This window comes from Battus philenor, unplaced genomic scaffold (genome assembly GCF_028537555.1).
Source record: "Battus philenor isolate CCGP_79_NKW_IND1 unplaced genomic scaffold, ilBatPhil1.0.hap1 SCAF_20, whole genome shotgun sequence".
NCBI lineage: Eukaryota > Metazoa > Arthropoda > Insecta > Lepidoptera > Papilionidae > Battus > Battus philenor.
Genome location: NW_027181683.1, coordinates 9,860,644 through 9,882,639, shown reverse-complemented (window position 1 = coordinate 9,882,639; position 21,996 = coordinate 9,860,644). Strand labels below are relative to the sequence as shown.

At 32.7% G+C, this 21,996-nt stretch overlaps 1 protein-coding gene across 7 annotated transcripts in view; it reads right to left on the bottom strand.

Moving 5' to 3' along the window:
- Positions 1-21,466, bottom strand: part of PIP5K59B (Phosphatidylinositol 4-phosphate 5-kinase 59B) — a 91,826-nt gene extending 70,360 nt beyond the window's left edge. For all 7 annotated transcript variants that reach the window (XM_068766242.1, XM_068766240.1, XM_068766243.1 and 4 more), the window contains exons 1-3: positions 21,191-21,466; positions 21,020-21,063; positions 1,463-1,601 (exon numbers count right to left, since the gene is read on the bottom strand). In XM_068766242.1, the coding sequence (XP_068622343.1) occupies positions 1,463-1,601; positions 21,020-21,063; positions 21,191-21,281 (274 nt within the window). In that variant the 5' untranslated portion in view covers positions 21,282-21,466. The remainder of the gene's footprint in view (positions 1-1,462; positions 1,602-21,019; positions 21,064-21,190) is intronic.
- Positions 21,467-21,996: the final 530 nt, after the last annotated feature.

The following is a 21,996-nucleotide window of genomic DNA, read 5'->3' as shown; positions in this document are numbered from 1 at the left end:
TACCTGACATCTTCTATTAAAACCTATGTAAAACCAAAGAATGTACCAGAGATTTACCTCGCAGCGTGAAGGGTTGATTTTGCAACTTATCGTAAGTACTTGATTAAAATACCGGGAAACATTTTGAGTTTTAAATATATAAAAACTCAAGACGTAACCGGCAAATTATTGGAGCAGAAGTTCGAAATATATCTAAGAAAGTATTGAGTCCGCTTATTGGGTTGCACCACCCGACCCTTCTCTGTGATAATAAATTATGTATTCATTGCAGTTTAGGTTTTTCCCCTACTCTCTGAAATTACAATTTTAGATCCTTTACAATTATCGCAACAGATATGAGATCTTTTTATCGGAATTTTTTCCAGCAACCGCCTCGTTTGAGTACGAAGAATATTAATGGAGAAACAAATTCTCGGAAAACTATTCATTATTCGCAGCTATTTATTTCTTGTTGAACGTTCAGTCTGTTTATTTGCACGCACCGCGGTTCTACCGCATAAGAAATTTGCCAGTAACGATAATGGATGTTTTTTTTAATTTTTAGTTGAAATTGCTGCCAGTAATTAGCGCAAACATTGAGATGTTGTTGTTACAAATCTTTTTACAAATTGAAGTAGAAATATTGAAACACCTTTTTGCAAAATGCAAAAATAAAATTGTTGTTCGTAAGTTATGCAGAATTCCCGTTTAAATGACGTCATAGTAAAAATGAAGAACAAACACAAATAATATATGACCACGATATTTTTTATCTCGTGGAGAAATCCTTTCGTTGCAGTGACAACCAAAGGATTATAAACTCTTACCGTTAAGACCCCACGGTCTTCTTTGAAACCTTTATCAAAACTACGGAAAGAAATTTCAACAGTCTCGTAAATGAGCTTTCGTAAACGATCACCTAGTTCTTCTAACTTGGGTCATAAAATATCGCCATAATATTTAATCTAATAATTTTTCGGTAACTTTTACAAATCTAAAACACTTATCTCAATCTGTAAGAAAAATGTCAGTGTAATTTCGAATGAGACCCTTCTCCATAACAATTATTGGAACATGTGATCATCAACAATTAAGACACCGGTCTTCGCTCGTAAAACGAGTCAGTTGCGTTACTTGTTTTTATATGCAGCATGGGTTTTAATGTTTGTTTTGAAGTAGATATTGTTCTAGAGGGAAGATCAAATAATAGAGATCTCATAATGAATATTGAAAACTATTTACATGCCTTTATTTGTCATACTCAACTTACTTCAATCCTCAAGTCCCTTTAGTAAGATCTTAGGTGTAAAACAAGTGTTCCCTGACTTTTTCGTCATAAAGCACTTTCAAAAATGTTAGTGATGCAAGTGGACCTCAGAAGGTCCATCTGAACCACCACTTTAGGAACCGATGTTGTAAATTAATATACGAAATATCATAACAAATTTATTAAGATAAAATGTTTTAATGGTTAAATTCTTACCAAGTTGAATGGAGCCCATAATCTGCGACGACTGGATCTTCTTGTAGGTGATCTCGCCACCTTCCCCGACACGCCGATGCCCGATTTTGCGATCTGACTTGTGCACTTTGCTAATGGCCCCCGAAGGGCCCACTGCCGGCTGCAAAAATAAATCTTTATTACATGGTGAAAATTGTGTATCTTTCCACACACATTGTTTTACATTAAATAGCCTATCATCATCGCTATCATCATGTCAGCTGATAAACACCCATTGGGATGCATAGGCCTTTTCTAAATATCGTCTCGATGACTGGTTTTGCGCTACCCGCATCCTCAGCGGTTTAGCTGGTAGGGGGGCTTGCTTCTGCCCCATCTACCGGCTAGTGTATAAAGCCTAATTTAATGAGTTATGAACATGACAGCTGGTGTGTATTATACCAGACCAACTAGGTGTGTATTATATATATATATATATATATGCCCTGTATCAGGTACGTAACAAATTTCATTAAAGCGATAAGATTCAATTATCGCATGCGTGTCGTAAATGACGTCAATTAATTATAAAACTGACGTCCGCCATTCCAATATCGACGCCGTCGATACAATACACGTTATCCAGCTGACGTAATTAGCGAGTCGGTCGATTCGCCAAATTTACAGAAGCGAAGTTATTTAATCGATCGTTAATTATGCATATGACAAACATCTGTAACGATTTTATTACGTGCAGGTAATCGATTCATAGCGTATGAATCGATTACAAATATGGTCATAACACTAAATTAAGTGCTGTACCTTAAACTTTTAAGACACATAAAAGATCTAAAGCTTATCTAAAGGACAAATCTTATTTGTAGAACGTTTCATAGACGTTTACCACTACGAGAACTATTAGCTGTACCCAACCAATAGTGGGCAAGCATTACTTCGATATAATTTTAAGGCCGCTTTCTTCTTATTCCTGCGCTCTCGAATAACCAGTCGTGATCATGTCAATCATTGCACAACCCTTGTCACAATGTTCCGCCATTTTTTCCTATCCAAGGACTTTTTCTGGCCCATCCGTAATAACAACAAGTACCTACGATTTAACTTATTGATTTGTATTAAATCTGAATGGACGCATCTCAGGATGAAATATATACAATTAATATTTAAAGAAGAAATATTTTATTTAGACCTAAAAAGTTTAACAGAACACGTAATAATCAAACATCAGATGTACAACACTGGTGGGAGTACATTAAATCACCCACCCACCTCATATAAGAAAGGAAACAAACATTATCGACGTGTTATTTCGGTACTCTCTGTTCGTATCTAAAGCAAAGCTTCTGTCTTAATGTATCATATGTTTACATGTATTTGCATATTTAAGTTGCGACGCTGTAGTTTACTTCTGCTCCGCTTGTTTCATCAACATATGTTGAATACGCTCTTTGTGCATATTATAAACATAAAAATATGTTTTACAATTTTAGAGTGCGTTGTTTCATAATATCCGGAATCTAAATTTAGATTACATCAAACGTATTTTGATTTAATGTTAGATCAGTTTTTTCCAACTTTTTATGTACTATGTCCCATTAGCTTTTATAAAATTCTTACGCCTCATGTAACATGTATATATTGTAAAGAAAAATCATTAAACTCGTGTCGAGTCCACTTTGAAATTGCATCCCTACGGGATGTGGGCTCCAGGTTGGAAAACACTGCTCTAAATGATCTTGTAATAAATACTGCAATAAAACTTAAAAAAACTTAAAAAATCCTGTTGTTTAATGTGAAGGATTTTTAAGAGATAATAAAGCTTAAAATTGAATTACTCTTCTGCTATAAGGATCTTGGAAAGCTAACCATAAAAAAGTCGCCCGAGTTTGTTGTGGGCTCGTCTCGGATCAGTTTGAAATTGGATCCCTCATAGCTATAAGATAAAAGACGTATAGTTCAATCTGATTCTACGAGTAGTTTCTGTCCAATTAATTTCTTCTGTATTCTTTCTAAGACGACATAAGTGGTCACTATAAATGATCCTATGTGGATAATAAAATAAATATATAAATTTGCAAAGTTCTAAATCATATTTTTGTGTCGGTTCTCTCATTAATAATATTGAGGAAGTAGGTAAATATAATTCAGAAGCATATTTTAACATACGAACGTAATTGCCAATTTAAATATATACATCAAGAAATAATATTAAATAATTATTTTTTTCCAAAATTGTTATTATTAATACATGTTTTTGATCTTCATACAGATGTCATCTGAGTACTTTAAGGTCTATAAATGTTTGTATTTGTAAAATTGCTCCGTCCAATCCTTGTCGGTCCTAATATAATCAATGTTCTACTAAACATAACTCACTGTAAACGCCTTTAAGACGCCATGTGGATTAAGAGGTACAATAAAGTGAATGGAGTACAGAATTTATCCCTCCGCTTATATGGAGCGATTTATATCGTGATTTTGTGGTCGTGCTAAACATTGTAATGGTTACGAGACTTTAGTTAATAATTGACTATAACCGTTCTAAAAATTTCTAGGTCAAATTATCTATAAACATTTTTATATAAAGAGCTTTGGTTTATAATTGTGTACCCAAAAATGACATTGTAGGTTAAGTCTGTACTATAATAATGCATCTGTTGTTTTTGTAAACAAACTAATTTATAACTGCATTCATTTTTTTTTAATTCAATAAATTAGTCTTCCCGTCCAACATCCCTAAATGCACTTAAGACGAAAGTCTACATCCAATGTGTTACCAACATTGACCTATGCTATATAAACGTGGTCTCACAAAGTTGCTAATTGAGCTATAGAAAAGAGCTATGTTCGTGATTTATCTTTGAGATTGAATTAGGAATAAGGGGATCCGTAGATTAAAGAAATATACCGACATAGCGCAGTAGACAGGAAATCACAGACCGGCAAGTACAGCGTAGGATGCCCACCGCCGAGGTCCGCAAATAAGCTAGCGCTGGACACAGGCCGCTTTCGATCGATCTTAATGTAAATCTATAAATAAAGCTTATGTGCAGTGGATATCCTACGGCTGAAATGATAATGACATAGAAAAATGTATTTAGTTATTTGCAGTACAAATATAATAACAGTAGGTATTATTATTTGATATAAAAGATACTCTTATATGATTATAATTAATTTGATAATTTTTGAAAATGTTTATAACACGTTGCCTTGATACTTGATGCAACAAGATTCAAGCCAGCCGTATTAAACAAAAAACTGCGAATGTACTTGCGAGTGACGAAGAAAAAACAACATCTATACAATGTAATTTCCTGTTCGTACTAACAAAAAAGTTACAGCACGAACAATGTGTAGTAAAGGCAACAAAAATGTCATTCAGTATTAAACACTAGAAATGAATTATTTAACGATTGCAATTGTTCGCATGTTTGGGTAAAACGACACCTGCATGTAAAATATTTTTTAAAAGGCTAAGCAAAAACATTTTTATCACGATGCGAGTAAGAAGTTAGATCAATGTATGAATCTCTTAGGAGTCCTTACGCCTAGTGACTGTAGAGCGTTCGCTGAAGCTCACCAGTAGTTAAAATATACAGGGTATAACATTATATGTAGATTACAAGGCCCTAGGGTGGAAAACAAAAAAGAATTATTCGTGTAATGAGATCGAAAGAAAAACTTAAATAAAAATAAATTCAGCAGTCTATTTCGTATCTAAATCTAAATAAGAAGTATATAGTAGTATAGGTTTAAGTGGTTAAAAGCGAAACAGCCTAAACGTCTTTAAAGCTCACGGGTATCAGGTGTCTTCGTTTGGGCAGATTTTTAATTTCAAGAAGTTTAATTATTTCATCGTTCTCTCGTATTATATTGAACACTTTTCACGCTTCTCACACGAAATGACCTAAATTACACCCACACTGATCAATGTCACAACTCAGTATGTAACAGCAGAACAGGTAATCTTGTTACAAGGAATTACGGCACGGGTGACCCGTCAACTTTATTGCTGAAAAAAAATTCCAACAGCGCCAATTGTTTTTATTGTTCCCCGGATGTAGCATACGTTCACGCGGCTTATAAAATGAAATTTTATATCGAACAAAAAAGTTGGTGCAACATTCTTAATATAGGGAGAGCCCACGTCAACAAAAAAATTGTACAGAATGATTAGTTACAGGTATAAAAGCTTTAAAGATATGAATGTATAGCTCAACAAGCTTTATTTACGAGTTTATGTAAATGATCACTCTAAAATATGTCACATTATTTCTTTTCTATTTGAATGTTGTAGACATACCAATCATTTCCGGCAGTACAAAGTCTGCAGGGTCAGATAGTAAACGTAAAATTTTTCTTATTGTTATCATTTCGCTATTTACTATTTCTGGAACCATTAGATTTTGAATAGGGGTGGGTATACTTCAGTTGACAGCAAACGAGCTTTGAAACTTTTGCCTAAATAACTAATCATTCTGTATAATCCACATAGTTTGAGACTCATTATTTCTGTTTTCAATGCGTAGCAATGATAATTTACTTTATCCAGAATAATAAAAAAAAATTATACCGAAATGTTTGATGATTATTGGTTACAATCAGGGTTCGATCCTCGTTCATCACGTACTGAATGTAATATATGTACAGTTGACAAAAGGTGAAAGTAAATATTGCGAGGAAATTAGCACGTCCTACGACCTCAGTTTAGGGCAATAGGATACTTTCTAAACCGAAACCGACATATCTATAAGCATTTTTTACTTACGAACACGTGGATCAAAGTTTTTTTTTAAGGAGGAATGTATTAGTTGTAGACAATAGAACGATAGTACTAAAAATATTTATTGACATCGACCTCAACATCAAGATCGGAACACAAAATCCAATTTAATCATAACTGACCAGACTGTTATCAACCATGTACCAGTATAGGTTACAATTAATTCGTTTAAGTTATACATTGCGAGAAACAATGAGAGATCTGCAGAAGAATAAAAGTCATCGACGTAGCCTGTCTGAAGTGGCAGTGGGTGGAGAAGATCGCCCGTGCAACCAAAACCGTGGGGCCAAAAGATTCTTGATTGTGACCACAAGCCGGTAGACGTGGCTAGGTCCCCATTAAGTGGACTGACGACATAGGTGAGATTGCGAGAAATCGTTGTATACGGGCGGCGCAATACTGGTCATCGTGGCGATCTTTGAGCAAAGCTTATACCTTGAATTGGCGTCTTACAGCTGACGTGATAATGAGATACTACTCTTCAAAGTATTCTTTTACATCACAATTGCATTTCTTACCAAAGTCATAAGAAATATTTTAAAAAACCACTCCAGTACAATAATTTTATCGCAAATGCCGTAACCGCTGGACATTGCTCTTTCTGTTTATTGCTTGTTCTGGCAATTGCAGCCCGATGTGGCAGATCTCCGACACACTTCTTTTACGTGGACAAATTAGCGTTATACTTGATACTTTATAAGATGAGGAAATTCTTTGATGCGGAATTCGAAAACAGCAAGTGATTAGTTATAGGCGTAAAAGCTTTTGCCATCAATCATCATAAGGTACACCCTGTCCAAAAATCAATATTTCAAAAGTTGTAAGTAAAGTAATAATAACATAGTGAAAAATCCGTTTTAAAAATTAGGATTACTACATTTTAAAATTAAAATTGTTTTTACTATTTGCCCCTGCAGACTGTATTGTCAAAAAACATTGACCTGTCGAATTCCAATAAAATAAAATTACTATAACATTTTTCGGTACAGTAAAAAATTAGAAGCAAGCGAAAATATTTTAATTAACTATTTATTATTTTTGTTCTGCATAAATGTTTTATGAAGTACCAAAAATTTTACCTAACTTATTTGGTAATTTCAAAACTCATAACAAATGTCAATCTGAACGATGAACAAACAAGCGTATTTGATATCTACAAACAGCAAGTGTTTGTCTATACAAAATTTTCTCATAAAACAAAAGTACAAGAAAACCCATCGCCGTATATTGTGTAATCTTGCAAAGAGTTCGCCGCAGTGCCGCCACTTTGGCGTTAAAGGTTCCCCTGCTTTTGGCAGTGTTCCCTAATCGTTGCTTACTTGGATTATTTATTCTCACACTTCTGAATGTAACGCACGGAGTATTAATCGGGTTTAGTTGTGATTTTTTTGTATTTGTATTGTAGATTTTAAAAGTAAATTAGCATGTGGAAATTTACAGTTTCCGAGGATTGGAAGTAAAGGAGCGCTGAGGGCGCTTAGTCTAAATCTCATTTTAATAGTGCTTCTTAAACTGCTTTATCGGCTCTTAAGTATATGTGAAGCGACACGGGGGAGTACCAACATTTCCGTCAATCCTCCGTCAACGCTTGCTTTGCACTATTTTAGCTGCGTTCGGGGATTTCCTCAAGAGCTGTTCGGGCTAAATGGGAAGCCACCCAGCTCTCGGGTCGTTTGACCGAACCTCGCCACGGTCAATTGCTATCTTTCGAGTCTTAATTAAGGAGAGTGCACATATAGGCGATATCATCATATTAGACGCAAATACCAGTACAGGTGCTTACTAAATGTAATGCTAGAGGAAAATGCAACAAATTCTGAAGACTGGCTTCCGCGCCAACGACTACATACATAATCATAATCGAAACCATGTTTTTTTACCAACTGCTTACGCAGAGTAGTTTTGTTTGAACTTATTTAACTGATGTGCACAATTTTCGAACATTTTAATGTTATTAAATGAGCTCTAATAAATTGTCTAGCATATATACAGAACTTTTTTAGTTACCGATCGTTCAATTGCGTTTCCTTGCGCATTTTCCAAAGAATTTGACATATATTGCATTTTATATATAATTTACGTGTAAAGAGGGACATTAAAATCGGTTTTTCACGCTACGCTCGGAAGAATCTATTGATTTGTAACAAACGCGAACTGGGCTTCTATTCAACCGTTTCTAAAGAACATAAGAATAGTCGGACTGCTCGGGTTAGCTCTGCTCTTGAATTATCTATACTATTTCTTTTATACTTTCTGTATGGAAATAACAGCACGAAATATAAGTTTAAAATTGTGTCGGTGTTATATTCTTTTAGTTTCAGCTTATCATAAAGTCTTCTTACATTAATCTAAGTATAAAATACAGTCCAAACTTATTGTGCGGTGGTTAGGTTAGACGACAAAAATCACAAGTAGCAGTAAACTATTGTGGCTACACAATTAAAAAGTGATTTTTATGCGGTGAATAGAGGCCATGTATAAAATACATGTAGAATTACTAGAAACCTTACAAAATATCTAGGAATTCTTTAAATAGTTAACCATCCTTAGTAGTCTGAAAAACTTTTAAACTTCTTGGTGGTTAATTGTTTCAAAATAGTCACTTTGAAGACGCTATCTCGGGCTGGTTGAGTTTTTTTTTTTCAATTATCATATAGTACGTAGGTGATTTTGAAACGACCGTTGTTTCACTAGCAGTGGTATATATTGAACCTTCGCTTGTGTATGTCTCGATGGCCAGGTTTGCAAGATCGTACGTACTTCTAATTCTAACACAAAAACAGTTCAAGCTAGAGAGATATTTTTTTTTTCCAAATTCAATTAAACATTCCCTGAAAAGGTGTAACCATTTATCTTTAATTAACTTAATGGATATCGACATGTTTTATATGTTAGACGTTTCATTGTTGTGTATGTCATTTTTAAATTGTTCAATTTGTCTGTGACACAAACACGCCGGTGTGTCGTTTGGCCCGTATTTCACGGGCTAATATCACCCGCCCACGTACACAGCCGATCCTTTTTGCCAGAATCGAGAGGTCGACGAACTCTCTCCCTTTTTTTGGCGAGGGGCGCACGAATAATACGTGATTCGGGTAGACGAGATGCTTTTGAAGCGACGTTAAACGCGGAAGCAACGATTCTAGACCATTTTACTGCCTCCGTCTGCTTGGAATGCGATGTATTTTAATAAGAAATAAAATTACCTACATTCATTCATTAGTTAATTTGTCCAGGTTGGAGTAATTATTGTCATACTTTTTAGTGTAATCTAAAATTAAAAGTAGGCCTTTTTGCCACTTCTTTTTTGAAGACACGCTAATTATAGAAAGTTCTAGGCCTTTATTTATATTAGGCTTATAAAACTACAGGACTAAAAATATGAAAACTAGACAAAACAAAATCAATAAGTATGAGATTTATATTTTTATATTTACCAAACCACTTAAATGTATTCAATCAATAATAAGGTATAAAAATGCCTACCACTAAAACATCGTGTCGCCACTGGCGTCACAAATATCAAGTAGGCAGTCTAGACTAATGGTCACCTAGCTGTCTAGACATACGAAAAACTCCTCAATGGGTTTGAACACAGTAGACGGGAATGTCATTTTATACTACTATATATTTGCCAACATAATATCAAAAGACTTTTTGTAGGCAGACACATCACAAATGTGATATTTTAGTGACAAATAGCCTTTTAAGAAAAATATTTATATAATACTTGGATAAAATTTTACCTTCTGTAAAAGCATGAACAACTCATAACCCGGATCGTGCTGTACAGAATGCATATGGGGTCGATAGGTATTACACTTATAGAGTTACCGGGATCTCTCCCACAGCTAAGATGGCGCCTACCGAAGGGGGTTTTAATGGTAGGAATGCCAATCTTAGACATTAAGATTACCCCTACACCAAAAAATGTTTCATTTTTCGCAACAACAACGACAAGGCAAGAACCAGCCCGCCTGGTCACGGTTAGTGGGAAAAGCTGTCGTGGCCGAGAAAATTAAGAGGAACCTACACGCTGGCTGCGGACGAATGAAAGCGTTTTCGCGGCCCTGCCCATATAGCGATGTCAAAGGAACATGGTTAGAGTTTTATTCTGTGCAACTCTGAAATAACTTGTCGTTTCTTCTATAAGGATACAGTCTTAAATACCTTTTTTTTAAAACAAATATGAAACTTCAGAAGGCGCAATGACGTTACGTGTAACAAGCGTTATGTTTAGCGTGCAGAACATAACCGCTGGGGCTTTAAGTTTGTGCAGTGGAGACCACGGACGTGTAAGCGCAGCGTAAGACGTCAAACGAGTCAAACTTTTTTTATTGATTCATGTTTCTCCTCTTTTGTCTTTCAGATATACAATTCATTTCTCTGCTGTCCTCATTTTCTTCCATTCCTTTCCATACCTTGTTAACTATCATATATCGCCTCCCTTGCTTTGCCTTCACTTCAGAATAGTGTAATAATTCTTAATTTTTATTTACAGTTCTTATTAGGTTTTGGTTTTATTTTGTATGACGGATGTTAAAGTCCTTGGAAGATGCTGCATACAGGCCGGTCCCATCCTGTACTATTTGGAAGTCTCTGGAACTGCCTATGTCTAGCAGTCTTACGGCTAAAATAATGATAATGATTAATGTTACAAAAAGTAAATCACTATCAATGTCATCATAAGGTCGGTTACGTGTTGTGAATGTCGATCAAATTTCACTACTATCTTGTGTCTATGGACCAACTGCTTATCGGTATAAGTTCACCGTTGTAAAGTAGGTTTATTTACTTTTTTATCTAACGCCATAATTTACATCCACACCGCCAAAGTACTCTCATATTCCAAAAAAAATACGCTCTTGTATTAGTCATATGAGTGTTTTTAAAACAACACCTCTTAACTATAAAAGATAATCCTCATACATTTGCTCTTTAAGGATATGACATTTATTATCTCGTTTATTATGATAAAATATGAATAGAAAATTTTTTGTTGGACTGGAACTGAATGAAAGACGTGGACGTGGATGAAACTAAAAATAAACATTCTGATGCTCGAGTAAAGCATTTGTAAACAGCGTAATGCAGCACTGATGACTGATTACGGGAGAGGTAACGCCGGTCCACGTCACGTGTTTATAAAACATAAAACAGTTTATCTTCAAAACTCTTACTTTACATTTTTTTTTGTTCAGTTTTAAAACATATTGATTTTGTTTACCATTCGTTAAGGTATTTTTAAATGTGTATAACTGAAATTATTTTCTGGCAAACAGATACCAGGTATTATAAAAAATAATGACTTTGGCGTATTGATCATCAATATCATTTCAGCCGTAGGATATCTAGATCTCTGATAGATACATAACTCCATGATATCATCTTTCGATTTCAATATGACCAGTTGGAAACGGCCTGCATCCGGCATCTTCCAACGGCCTTAACAGGGTCTAGCCACCGTGCAAAAAATAATTAAGATATGATTTTTGATTACTCTGTACAATATTTATGTCATGAATCGCCTCGTACACCTTGTGAATGACGTCCTACGTTGCGCTTATCGGTTCGTAGTCTCCGCTCTAGAACCTTAAGGCCACAACTGCGCCGTAAAAGAAATAAAAATTATATATATATATATATATATATATATATATATATATATATATATAATCAATCAATATATAATCAAATGGATAATTGGAAAATAAGGCCAGTGTAATGTACTGTGTTAATAAAATAAGAAACAAATTGTGATACCTTGGGAATGGAGATGATGGATGAAAGACGATGTTTGGAAAAAATGTAAATGGCAAGAAATATTGTTAGGAAATACAGAAGAATAATAGAATTTAAGAAGTATGAAAGAAGAAAGTAAAAAAAAAATTAAAAATTATTTAAGCAAATAAAGTCAAGGGACTTCCTACCGCTGTGTTTTTGGGTCTCTCATTTTCCTTCTTACATGTAAGGAGAACGAAAGGCCCAAGAACCGGGCCCAACAACCCATTGCCACCAAAACAACACTGAAACATTTTTCTACAAGAATTCGTGTGCATTGTTTTCAAACTGCGAACAGCCAAAAGAACATAGTTATCAAAGGCCTAAATAAGATTTATTAAACCGCAAACTGCGACTACCGAGTGAATAAGCATCAGCAGACTTAATTACACATTCCTATTCTGATCGATTACAACCACAACACCGCATTTGGCTTAGTTGTTTAACGAACACATTTCAGTGCCTGTACGTACAATTCCAGCACGGTACAAATCATTGTAAGCAAGTAAGTTCCTGAGGATATATGTTTACATAAAACAATAAGAAGAATTTCGTCTTCAGATAAAGAGTATATCTTACACAGTGGTTCCCAGCTACGCCTCAACGTGGACAATTTGTTTGTTAAAAGGGGCAATTCGAACGTAGACTCGAAACGAGTTCAACGCTTTATCTTTAATATAGAAAAATAAATATGTTACATAGGGGGCGTAAGAATTTCAGGAAGACTAAGGTGGGGTATGGCACATAAAAGGTTGAAAAATACAGGTCTACAAGTTCATCCGCTTAATTACTTTCATTGTATTATAAGAGTTGAAAACGGCCTACCAACCAGTTTCTTTCTAAGATCTTAACAAAGTCTAACTTGTAATCTTACGCTCTTGCCGGTCCTTGGACTTCTCTTCATTACCGTAAATGTGTACGTGGCCTACTCACTGCAACATCAACTTGTCAATCCACTGGGCTATATACTAATATGTGTCGCTCGTATAACAAGCCTCCCTCCTATAACGCGAAGATTGCTCGTCACATTTTTATACTTTGAGATTTATATTGATTTCTATGTATTTCAAATAATACCCTTAATCTGATTTTTATGAAACGCTCATTATTTCATTTATAACATTTTTAAATATCTTTTTTTCTTTATAACAGTAAAAGAAAAACATGACTCAATTGTACATAGCGGTATATGGGGTCAAACGAACGCGTTTTACTGTAACGCAGAACTACACTGCGTAACATTAAAACTTATTACATGATTTTTTTAAAATAAAAAAAAAACTTCAACTTCATTTGATTCAAAATTGGAACGTGAATAAAACGTGATAATATCGGTTATCTATAAATAATAACTGATAAAGGCATTACCGTGGAAAATCCTGGCTTTGAATGAGTGACGTGAGAATTTTTAACGACACGTATCTTTATTTTATATAAGAATTTATAGTTATGTTACGACGATACCACATCGCCTGTAACTTATTTTCAGGGAATACTGCACATTACGGTATGTTTGTTCCACTTTTTGAAGACTCGTATAATTCTTAACTTGACGAAAATTAAATTAGTTTCACTTTGCACTTATTCTTTCATATTTGTTGACAATTAATAATTTAATTAACATTAAAACGACAATAGAACTCGTGTGCACTTATTGAGAGTCATAAATAACTCTAAGCGCCGTATTTGGCTCTCAAGTTGCAGGTTGTACCAATTTAGAGTGAAACCAGCGTTAATGCCATGCAAGTATTGAACCTGCTCTCTAGCGAACAGAGGTAATTAACAGTTTACTTCACAGTGGCTTGAATTATCCCACAGATTTAGTATTCAATTTTGAATGTGTGAATGTGAATATTCAAACATTCCCTTTTTCTTAGCCTTTTGTTCATGTACTAAAAACCAGCGCTACCCTATTTTATGTCATAAAGTATCCAAATGAGAAAGGTTTCAAAAGATCAATCGCTCTGCTAAATATTGAATTTAACGTTTTCGCGTTGACGTTTTAGCCCATAGACGGCCACTGCAAGTCATAGGCCTCCAACAAAGATATCTATGGCGACCGCAAAGTGGTACTAAGGTACGCAGAGGACGCTTCTGCCCATCCTATGGACACTTATTTGTGAGCAGAGAACGCTTCCTATCGTTTTGAAATAAAACAATCCTGCGCGGGATCATGTTAGCACTTGTCATTTCGAAGTATAAAACTGCAGAGTTTATTTTATTAGCTAAGTAATTACATTTGCTTGGTGCCATTGATATATAAACATCAATAACACTGACAATGCTGGCGAATACTTAATCGACTTATTAGAAATAGGAGAAAATACATCCATTTTTTTAGTCTCGTATTTATTCTATATGGGATACCCTTCAGTTGCAGGGTCACTGAAAGCATTATGGCGGACGCCTACCAGTTAAAACTCCACGGTTTCCTTTGCCGCTTTTTGTTAAAAATACGGGAACGCCTCCACGTACAACCGTAGTTGACGGTGGCCTAGTGCCTCAACAGTTTAACGCAAAGCTGCTACAGCCCCGCACCCGTTATCATAGATCTCTATGATCTGAGAGTATCATAGATCTCTCTCATCTGAGAGTAGGATTAGCTCACACACCACTACTTTTATAGCTGCATCGAAATCAGTGACTTCGGATCCGTTAGCAGATTCACCGTCTAAGTCTACTTTGCCTCGCTTCATATAAAAGAAATGGCGATTCAACCAAAAATGCATATAATTATGCAGGAAAATATTTTCAGTTCGAAAAAAGTTTAAGTGATTTAATTCCCTCATAAAATCAGTGATCAGTTCAATCTTCAACAAATCAAAACACACGGAATTCTATTAAGCGACGTAGCAGGAAGTAAGTCGGTATTCAGTTTAATTAAAAAAGCTAGTATGATTGTCCACTTCGCAACAGCGCTGCTATTAGCATTCGCCGGGGTGCCGCAGCTATTTGGGTCAGTCAATAGCTACTCGCGTTTAATATAACAAACATCGATTCATTTGTATTTAAATAGATATTACTAGTACACTCATAGCGTTATTTCTGACCATTTAAATAACGTTAACGTTGTTTTTTTTAACAGTCATACGGTGTGTACAATATATTACATAGATTAAACTACGGAATTTCAGACTGACAAATGTAACGTTGAACGTCCACCCTACAAGTTGGACAGACGAACTTATTAAAATCGTCGAAAATCGCTGGATGCAGGCTGCGTCCTACCGGTCTTATTGGAAATCTATGGGGAAGGCCTATGATCTGCAGTAGACGTTCTGCAGCTGAAATAATGATGATGACTAGAGACAAAATATTAAATCGTCTATGTTTAATAAAATATAAAGTGATATAAAAAAGTATAAAAGTGCATTATTTTTCTGCGGACGAAACTTTTAACTATTCTCATTTGCAGTTGAAAACTTTATTTGTATTATGTTATGGATAATTTGACTCTCTTTTGTATATGTACCACTGTTTGTTCTCTTTAATACAATTGGATAAAATAGGATGTCCTGCCGATGGTTTTATTAACCAGTACAATTTTTTTAATATCATTACGTAAATAATTTATAATGTTTCAATATATATTTGGGGGATCGGAAAGTAATGTCACTTTTTAAGTTAAATTCACACGACTACATTTTTAACAAGTTTTTATTTCCCTTCAACCTTTTGCCATCCAGTATACAAATTATTAATGCCGTAGCGCTAAAATTCAATTGGTTTTTCTCTAAAATACGTTGATTGAAAATAAATGGTAATATCGAAACATTCTATTACATTTTGTTACGCATTTGCTCCAAAATCAGAATTATAAAACATATTATTTTTTGTCTATAAGCAATTATTTGTGGTGAAAGTAATTTAATTGAAATAAGAATTCACAAAAGAATGGTTTTAATTGGTTTAATTAAATTCCCAAAACATGAAAGAATAAACATAGGGCTCCCCCAGAGACTTCTAATGGGACCGATTGCTAGCAGACTGCATCTAGCGTCTTTAATAAATGTACGTAAATTCAATTTTTAAAAATAGAATCTTCAATTATTTATATATTTTTTATACAAAATTTAACCGGTTATTTTCACGAAGACCGTTAAGAATAATGCAACAAGAGCCTTGCACGCTGTCGCTTTCGCGTAATTAAAACTGACATTTGCGTTCATCGTGACATTTTTGTAGCAATCCCCGTAGATATGAAGTCACACCGTTATTACGCAGAAAATTGTTTATAAACATGCATGTCCATTGCGACACTAATCTAAAACAGCATGTTAAAGGTCAACTTTATTATAAATACATCGCAACTCTTTTTTACACGGTATTCTTGTGCCTTAGAAAAGCAAACAAAAATATCAAAATGTAAAAATATACATGTGACATGTTGAAAATTTATTGACATGTTTAACAATTTAAAAATATCGTATAAGGTAAAAAAAAACTCAAAAAATTATCCGTGCAAATGAAGTAATAATGTAATTCAGATTACGTAAGTATTTATAAAATGAAAACAATTTAGCTTTATTACAAAAAAAAAACTTAATTATTGTAAAAATTAAATCATTTATTTTCTTAATTTATTCTTTTATTTCAGTTTAATAACGTTGAAATTTATGTATGGGTCGTGTATAATAAAAAAAACCTTTGTAGAACAAAAAAATTGTGTAAAAAAGTATATTTATTCTTATGTTTCACACATATTGTCTTATTTCAAAATCGTGTAGAAAGAAGTCGGGTGTATACGACTACATTAATATATAAAGAATATAAAAGGAAATCCAGCTGGCAACCAACCAATCTTACTTCAAAAAGGTCATAAATGAAGGCGTTATTGTCATAAGAAATGAATGAGTCACACTCCTTACGACTAGGGATACCATTACCAATTTCCTAAAACAGGACAAATTGTTTTATTTTATATACGATGAATTACGTCTTTTATTGAGGCCTACCTGTTCGTATGAGAAATGCTTAAAACCTTATAAGAACACCCGGTAGAAACTCAACTAGACAATACATACTTTGAGTATAAAATAACATATTTAATAAACATTGAAATAGCCTGGAAGCATCATTTCCCAGAAGTGCTATCTTCTTCCAAGTCATTTACTACGTACTGACCCTTAACATACTAACACACTTCTTTTAATAAAAAAATAAATTATGTCATTTATGACCACTAAACAAATTTTAAGTTACAAAATTATGAATAATAAGATAAACATTTAAAATGTAAATCAATGGTAATAATTCATTTCTTATTGGAATCTAGTACACAAAGAATAAAACATATTTAGTCAACCTATATTAATGACAATTATGACGAATTTAATTACATGACCAAATATAAATGTGCGTTGATAGTTTCGCAGAGACCTTAACGGATTAACAAAGTCTCCTAATACATTTTGCTTAAAAGGAAATTTGATACAAATAAGATGATTGCATCAAAACTTAATATGAACTTAATATAAATAATTTTTATTTTTGAAATTTGCGATGTAAAAAATTGAAAAATGATCCCAGGAAATCTGAAAATATGGCAGTCCTACACATGACCATATTCACACAGTATGATGACCTATAACAATCGACCAAACACCCGTTATCATTTTATTTTGGCTTACGCCGATAATTCTCTCAGAGAACGCAAGATAAATATTATCATTAAAAAACGTTGTTACATTTTTGTTATTGATAGTATTTTGAAGTCATAATATTGCCATTTAGAAGATTTATTTACTAATTTATTTTTATACAAATTGTCCAGCTGGTTTGTATGAAATGTCGCTTTATATTTATCCAGAAAAGTTTTTACATTTGTCTACTTATTGTACAAATACTTAAACATATAGCAAAAGTATAGTAGAGGTTTCTGTATTTAACTTAAGATGGTATGGGGAACAAGAGTAAAGAAATATATAGTCAATAAATGTTTTTGCAAGCTTGTTCAACTTTTTACAGTGTGTTAAAGAAATAATTAATATATAATAGGTTAATTATCCTTTACTACTCTTATTTTATTTAAGCTGCAGAGATTTCATTTTATCAAAAGAGCTATGTGCATGAATAATTGCAATGAATCAATATGAGAAATGTGTAATATTTATTATTATTGTACAACTTTGCATAACAATTTACTTTATTATATTATCTATACTATTTATATGTAGTTACATGGATTTTTGTATGATGAATAATAACTATTAAACTATTTATTGTTTAAATTTATAATTGGCTTTATTTATTAATTGTGTATTATAAAAACCATATAATTATTTCGGCAGCATAATACATACATTGTGCTATATTTTAATACAAAACACATATAGTCACCGATACACCTATATGATATACCTGCCTCAATATCATTTGAAGTTTGGTAGTCTAATAAGATATACAGCATGTATAATAACTGAAGATTCAGCTGAAATCAAGACAGGTAGAGAAAACTCAAATTAAAAATCTGTACTATTTGCACTATCACTGGATAATAGCTTTACACTGATTTTTGAGATACCTTGTATAAAAAGTTGAAATAAATTAATAAGATCAATCACAGGAACTATTAAATAACTCTCATTATACATACAACAGAGTGGGTAATGAGGAACAAAAATGCAAGAAGTTCATTAACAATTAAAATTATGTGACTATACTAGGAAATAATGTATAATAACTCTTGGCAGGAATGCAATAAATTATTATGGAGACAGAATGCATGGATCTCTCAATTGACCCTCTTAAGTGTTTTATGTAACATTAGCAACTCAAACTGTTTCTATTTACAATCAATGATATGTTAACAAAGTAAACTGTTACAAAATAAAATTTTTCCAGAGTTGCTTAGTCAAGCTAAATACTATAAATTCTCACATGTTTTACAATTGTGCACAATTATGTAACACATTCCTTGTTAGTCTTCAGCATAGATAATTCAATTGAAGTAAAACTTCAATATAGTAAAGAAAACTGTGTTATAATATTTCAACATCAAACTTGAATTAAAAATATTTCTGCAAAATTTTTTTAAGGGCTCCAACCAGTTACTGATGAATAAATTAATGTCCACCCATAAGATGAACAGACATCATTGAAAGATGCTGGATGAAAACTGGTTCCTACCAGTCTTCTTTAGAGGCCCATGTTCAACATCCTACAGCTGAAATGATGATGATTTTCGAATCTTCTATTTGCCTAATACTAGTGTAGTTAGATGTTAATGTTAATGTTAGTGTTTATGTTAATGTTAGTTAGATGTCTCATCAAACATCCATTAGATTTGCAAATTTGCTTCATTTTCAATATTCCTTTAAAACTGTGTCCAAAACATACTGTATGGTCAATACATGGGTCAGATACATAATAAGGAATAAATAATTTGTTATAAAATTAAAATTTGTATTTATGATAATGCAAATTTAATTTAAAAAAATTCAATAACCATAGTCACTATATAGTTCATCTATGCTTAACGAGGTATGTAAATTTATGATATAAATAAGAAAGTTTTATGAATTTAAACCTCTAAAAAGCACTTTATTTTTATACAACCAAAAAAATAAAAAATCCTCAATCTGTATGGTACACTCATATTGTTTAATATGGAATGAGCATTAATATTGGAGACCTGTAATTCAAATCTCACATTAGAAGATGTAGAGAGCTCCAGTTCCCTGTGTGTGCGATTAGACTGTCATGTCAGCATGTCAAAAATAAATAAGAAAGTAGGATTTTAGCCTGTAAGAGACTAGCATCTCTTCCATAGCTCTCACAACAGAATTGTATCAAATACATGTTTTTCCTTCTAAAAGGTCATCGATTAAACTTGCTTTATTTTCAACTCACTTTAGGAATATAAAATTGCTTTTGCTTATAACAGTTGAAATAAATTTGTATAAGAGTAAATTTACATATTCATCAATAATACGTAATCAGTATATGTAATGCTTTTATCAATTTTTAACTCGCAGGACTTACTTATCAAATCTGTCATTAATATTTAGTATATTTATGGCTTTTTTTTAACTTGGATAAACAACTTGCGGAACATGAATTCAAATAATAAAGTTAAAAAACATAAATCATAAAAAATATATATCTCCCAAGAACTGGCAACAATACTGTATTGATTCAAGTGTCACTCATGAGGTTCAATTCAAATCATTCAAGCAAAATGAACTGCTCTTTCTACAACACAGGTATTATCATTCCCATTTTAGCAATAAGTTGTTCACAGCTGGATATAAACTACCACCAGAGATTTCTAATGGGACCAGTTAGAAGCAGCAGTGTATTGATATAACAGTTCATTTAGTAATTATGCAGTAAAACATCATGATAGATACAATAATTATCTGGTCAGAATTTAATGAGTTTATAGTGACATTTTTTTTTTGATATATGTTTAATCCACAATAATAAATGTACTTATTACACAATTTTGACAAATATAGTTATTCCTATTAAGATTTGATTATGGTTAATTTACTTCAAAATGTTTTAACAGAAATTTTACAGTTACATAAACTGTTTTTGACATTTTTTTGGTAAAAAACCAAATTCCTACATGAAACTTAAAATCACATTAGTTTCATATTGCATATAACAATAAATCACCTAATAAACATTAATTTTTAGGTTATATGCCTTTAGCAGTAATATATTAAAAATATAATCAGAATTATACTACCATTAATAAGATAAACAAGAATTTAAATAGCTATAATAACTTATAAACAATACTTATACATATTAGTTCAGATAAGCTAATAAGGTTTTAAGCACCATTTTAATTGAAGACCAATAACTATTTTTTTTATAAAAAAAGAACTTTTGTTATTCAAAACTTATTAGTTACTTCAGTTCCTTAGCGTACTATTATATTCATATATTTCGTTAATAAGACTTGCATATTAATTGCTAGGCGTATTCGCAAACTTTCTCCCCGATTACGGTGCCGTTTGAACATGAATGAAAATATAAATAAAACAAAGATTTACTGTACTTACATCGTATGGCACATTTTTTTCGGCTATTGATGTCCGATCGCGATCTGAAACAATTAAAAATAAACTTGAAAAGGATTTAGAAAATGGGTCGCGTTACACAGTCCTTTCTTTTGACAGAGAAAAAATATTTTACATAAAGTATATAATAATATATGTATAATGAATTATTACCATCATCTTCTGCACCCATGGATCCAGCCTCCGTCTTTTTAGACACTGAAATATCCATGATTTCTATGTGATCGTTGTCTCCCGAAGCCATTTTTGTTTTCCTGTTGCACCCCCTATTTTGGCTTCAATATTAACAATCTTGGCACAAAATAAATTAGCATGGCTCACATCACATTTATATTAGGTACACAATTATTCACTGTAATTTAATTAAAAGAAATCAATTAGTTTACGCGAAATCGCTCGCCCGAAGCATCCGACTGACACGACCGTTCAAAGTAACTGTGTTACTACGTGGGAAAAACATGAAGTCATTTTTAATTCTCTTACAGTTATAGACTATAAAGAGAAATATTGAGTTATGTACATGAAACTTTAAAACATATAAATTTTAGGTAAATAATGATAATTTGCTACCAAAATTGTATTAAAATGAGATTTACAAAACCATGAATAGAATTAACAAAATTAATAATACACACAGATTAATAAGAAAATAACCATAATGTTGTATGACATGCTTCTACATTAACAAAAAGATAAAAATGGGGGTACTTCTATGTTATAATAATTATTTCAATTTCCCATATTTCACGTTAATGTAGAAAACAACGAACTAAATTGTTTTATAAAATGCGTACAAATCTTTTGATATATACCTTAACGCACTAAATAATTATTGTATTCTGAGAATTCTTATTAAAGCTTTATCTTTGAACATTTTTTATAAATAGTATTTTTTTAGTATAAAATTTAACACTACTAACTTCCTTATACAGAATCTTTGCAGTGCCACCGCAAAAGAA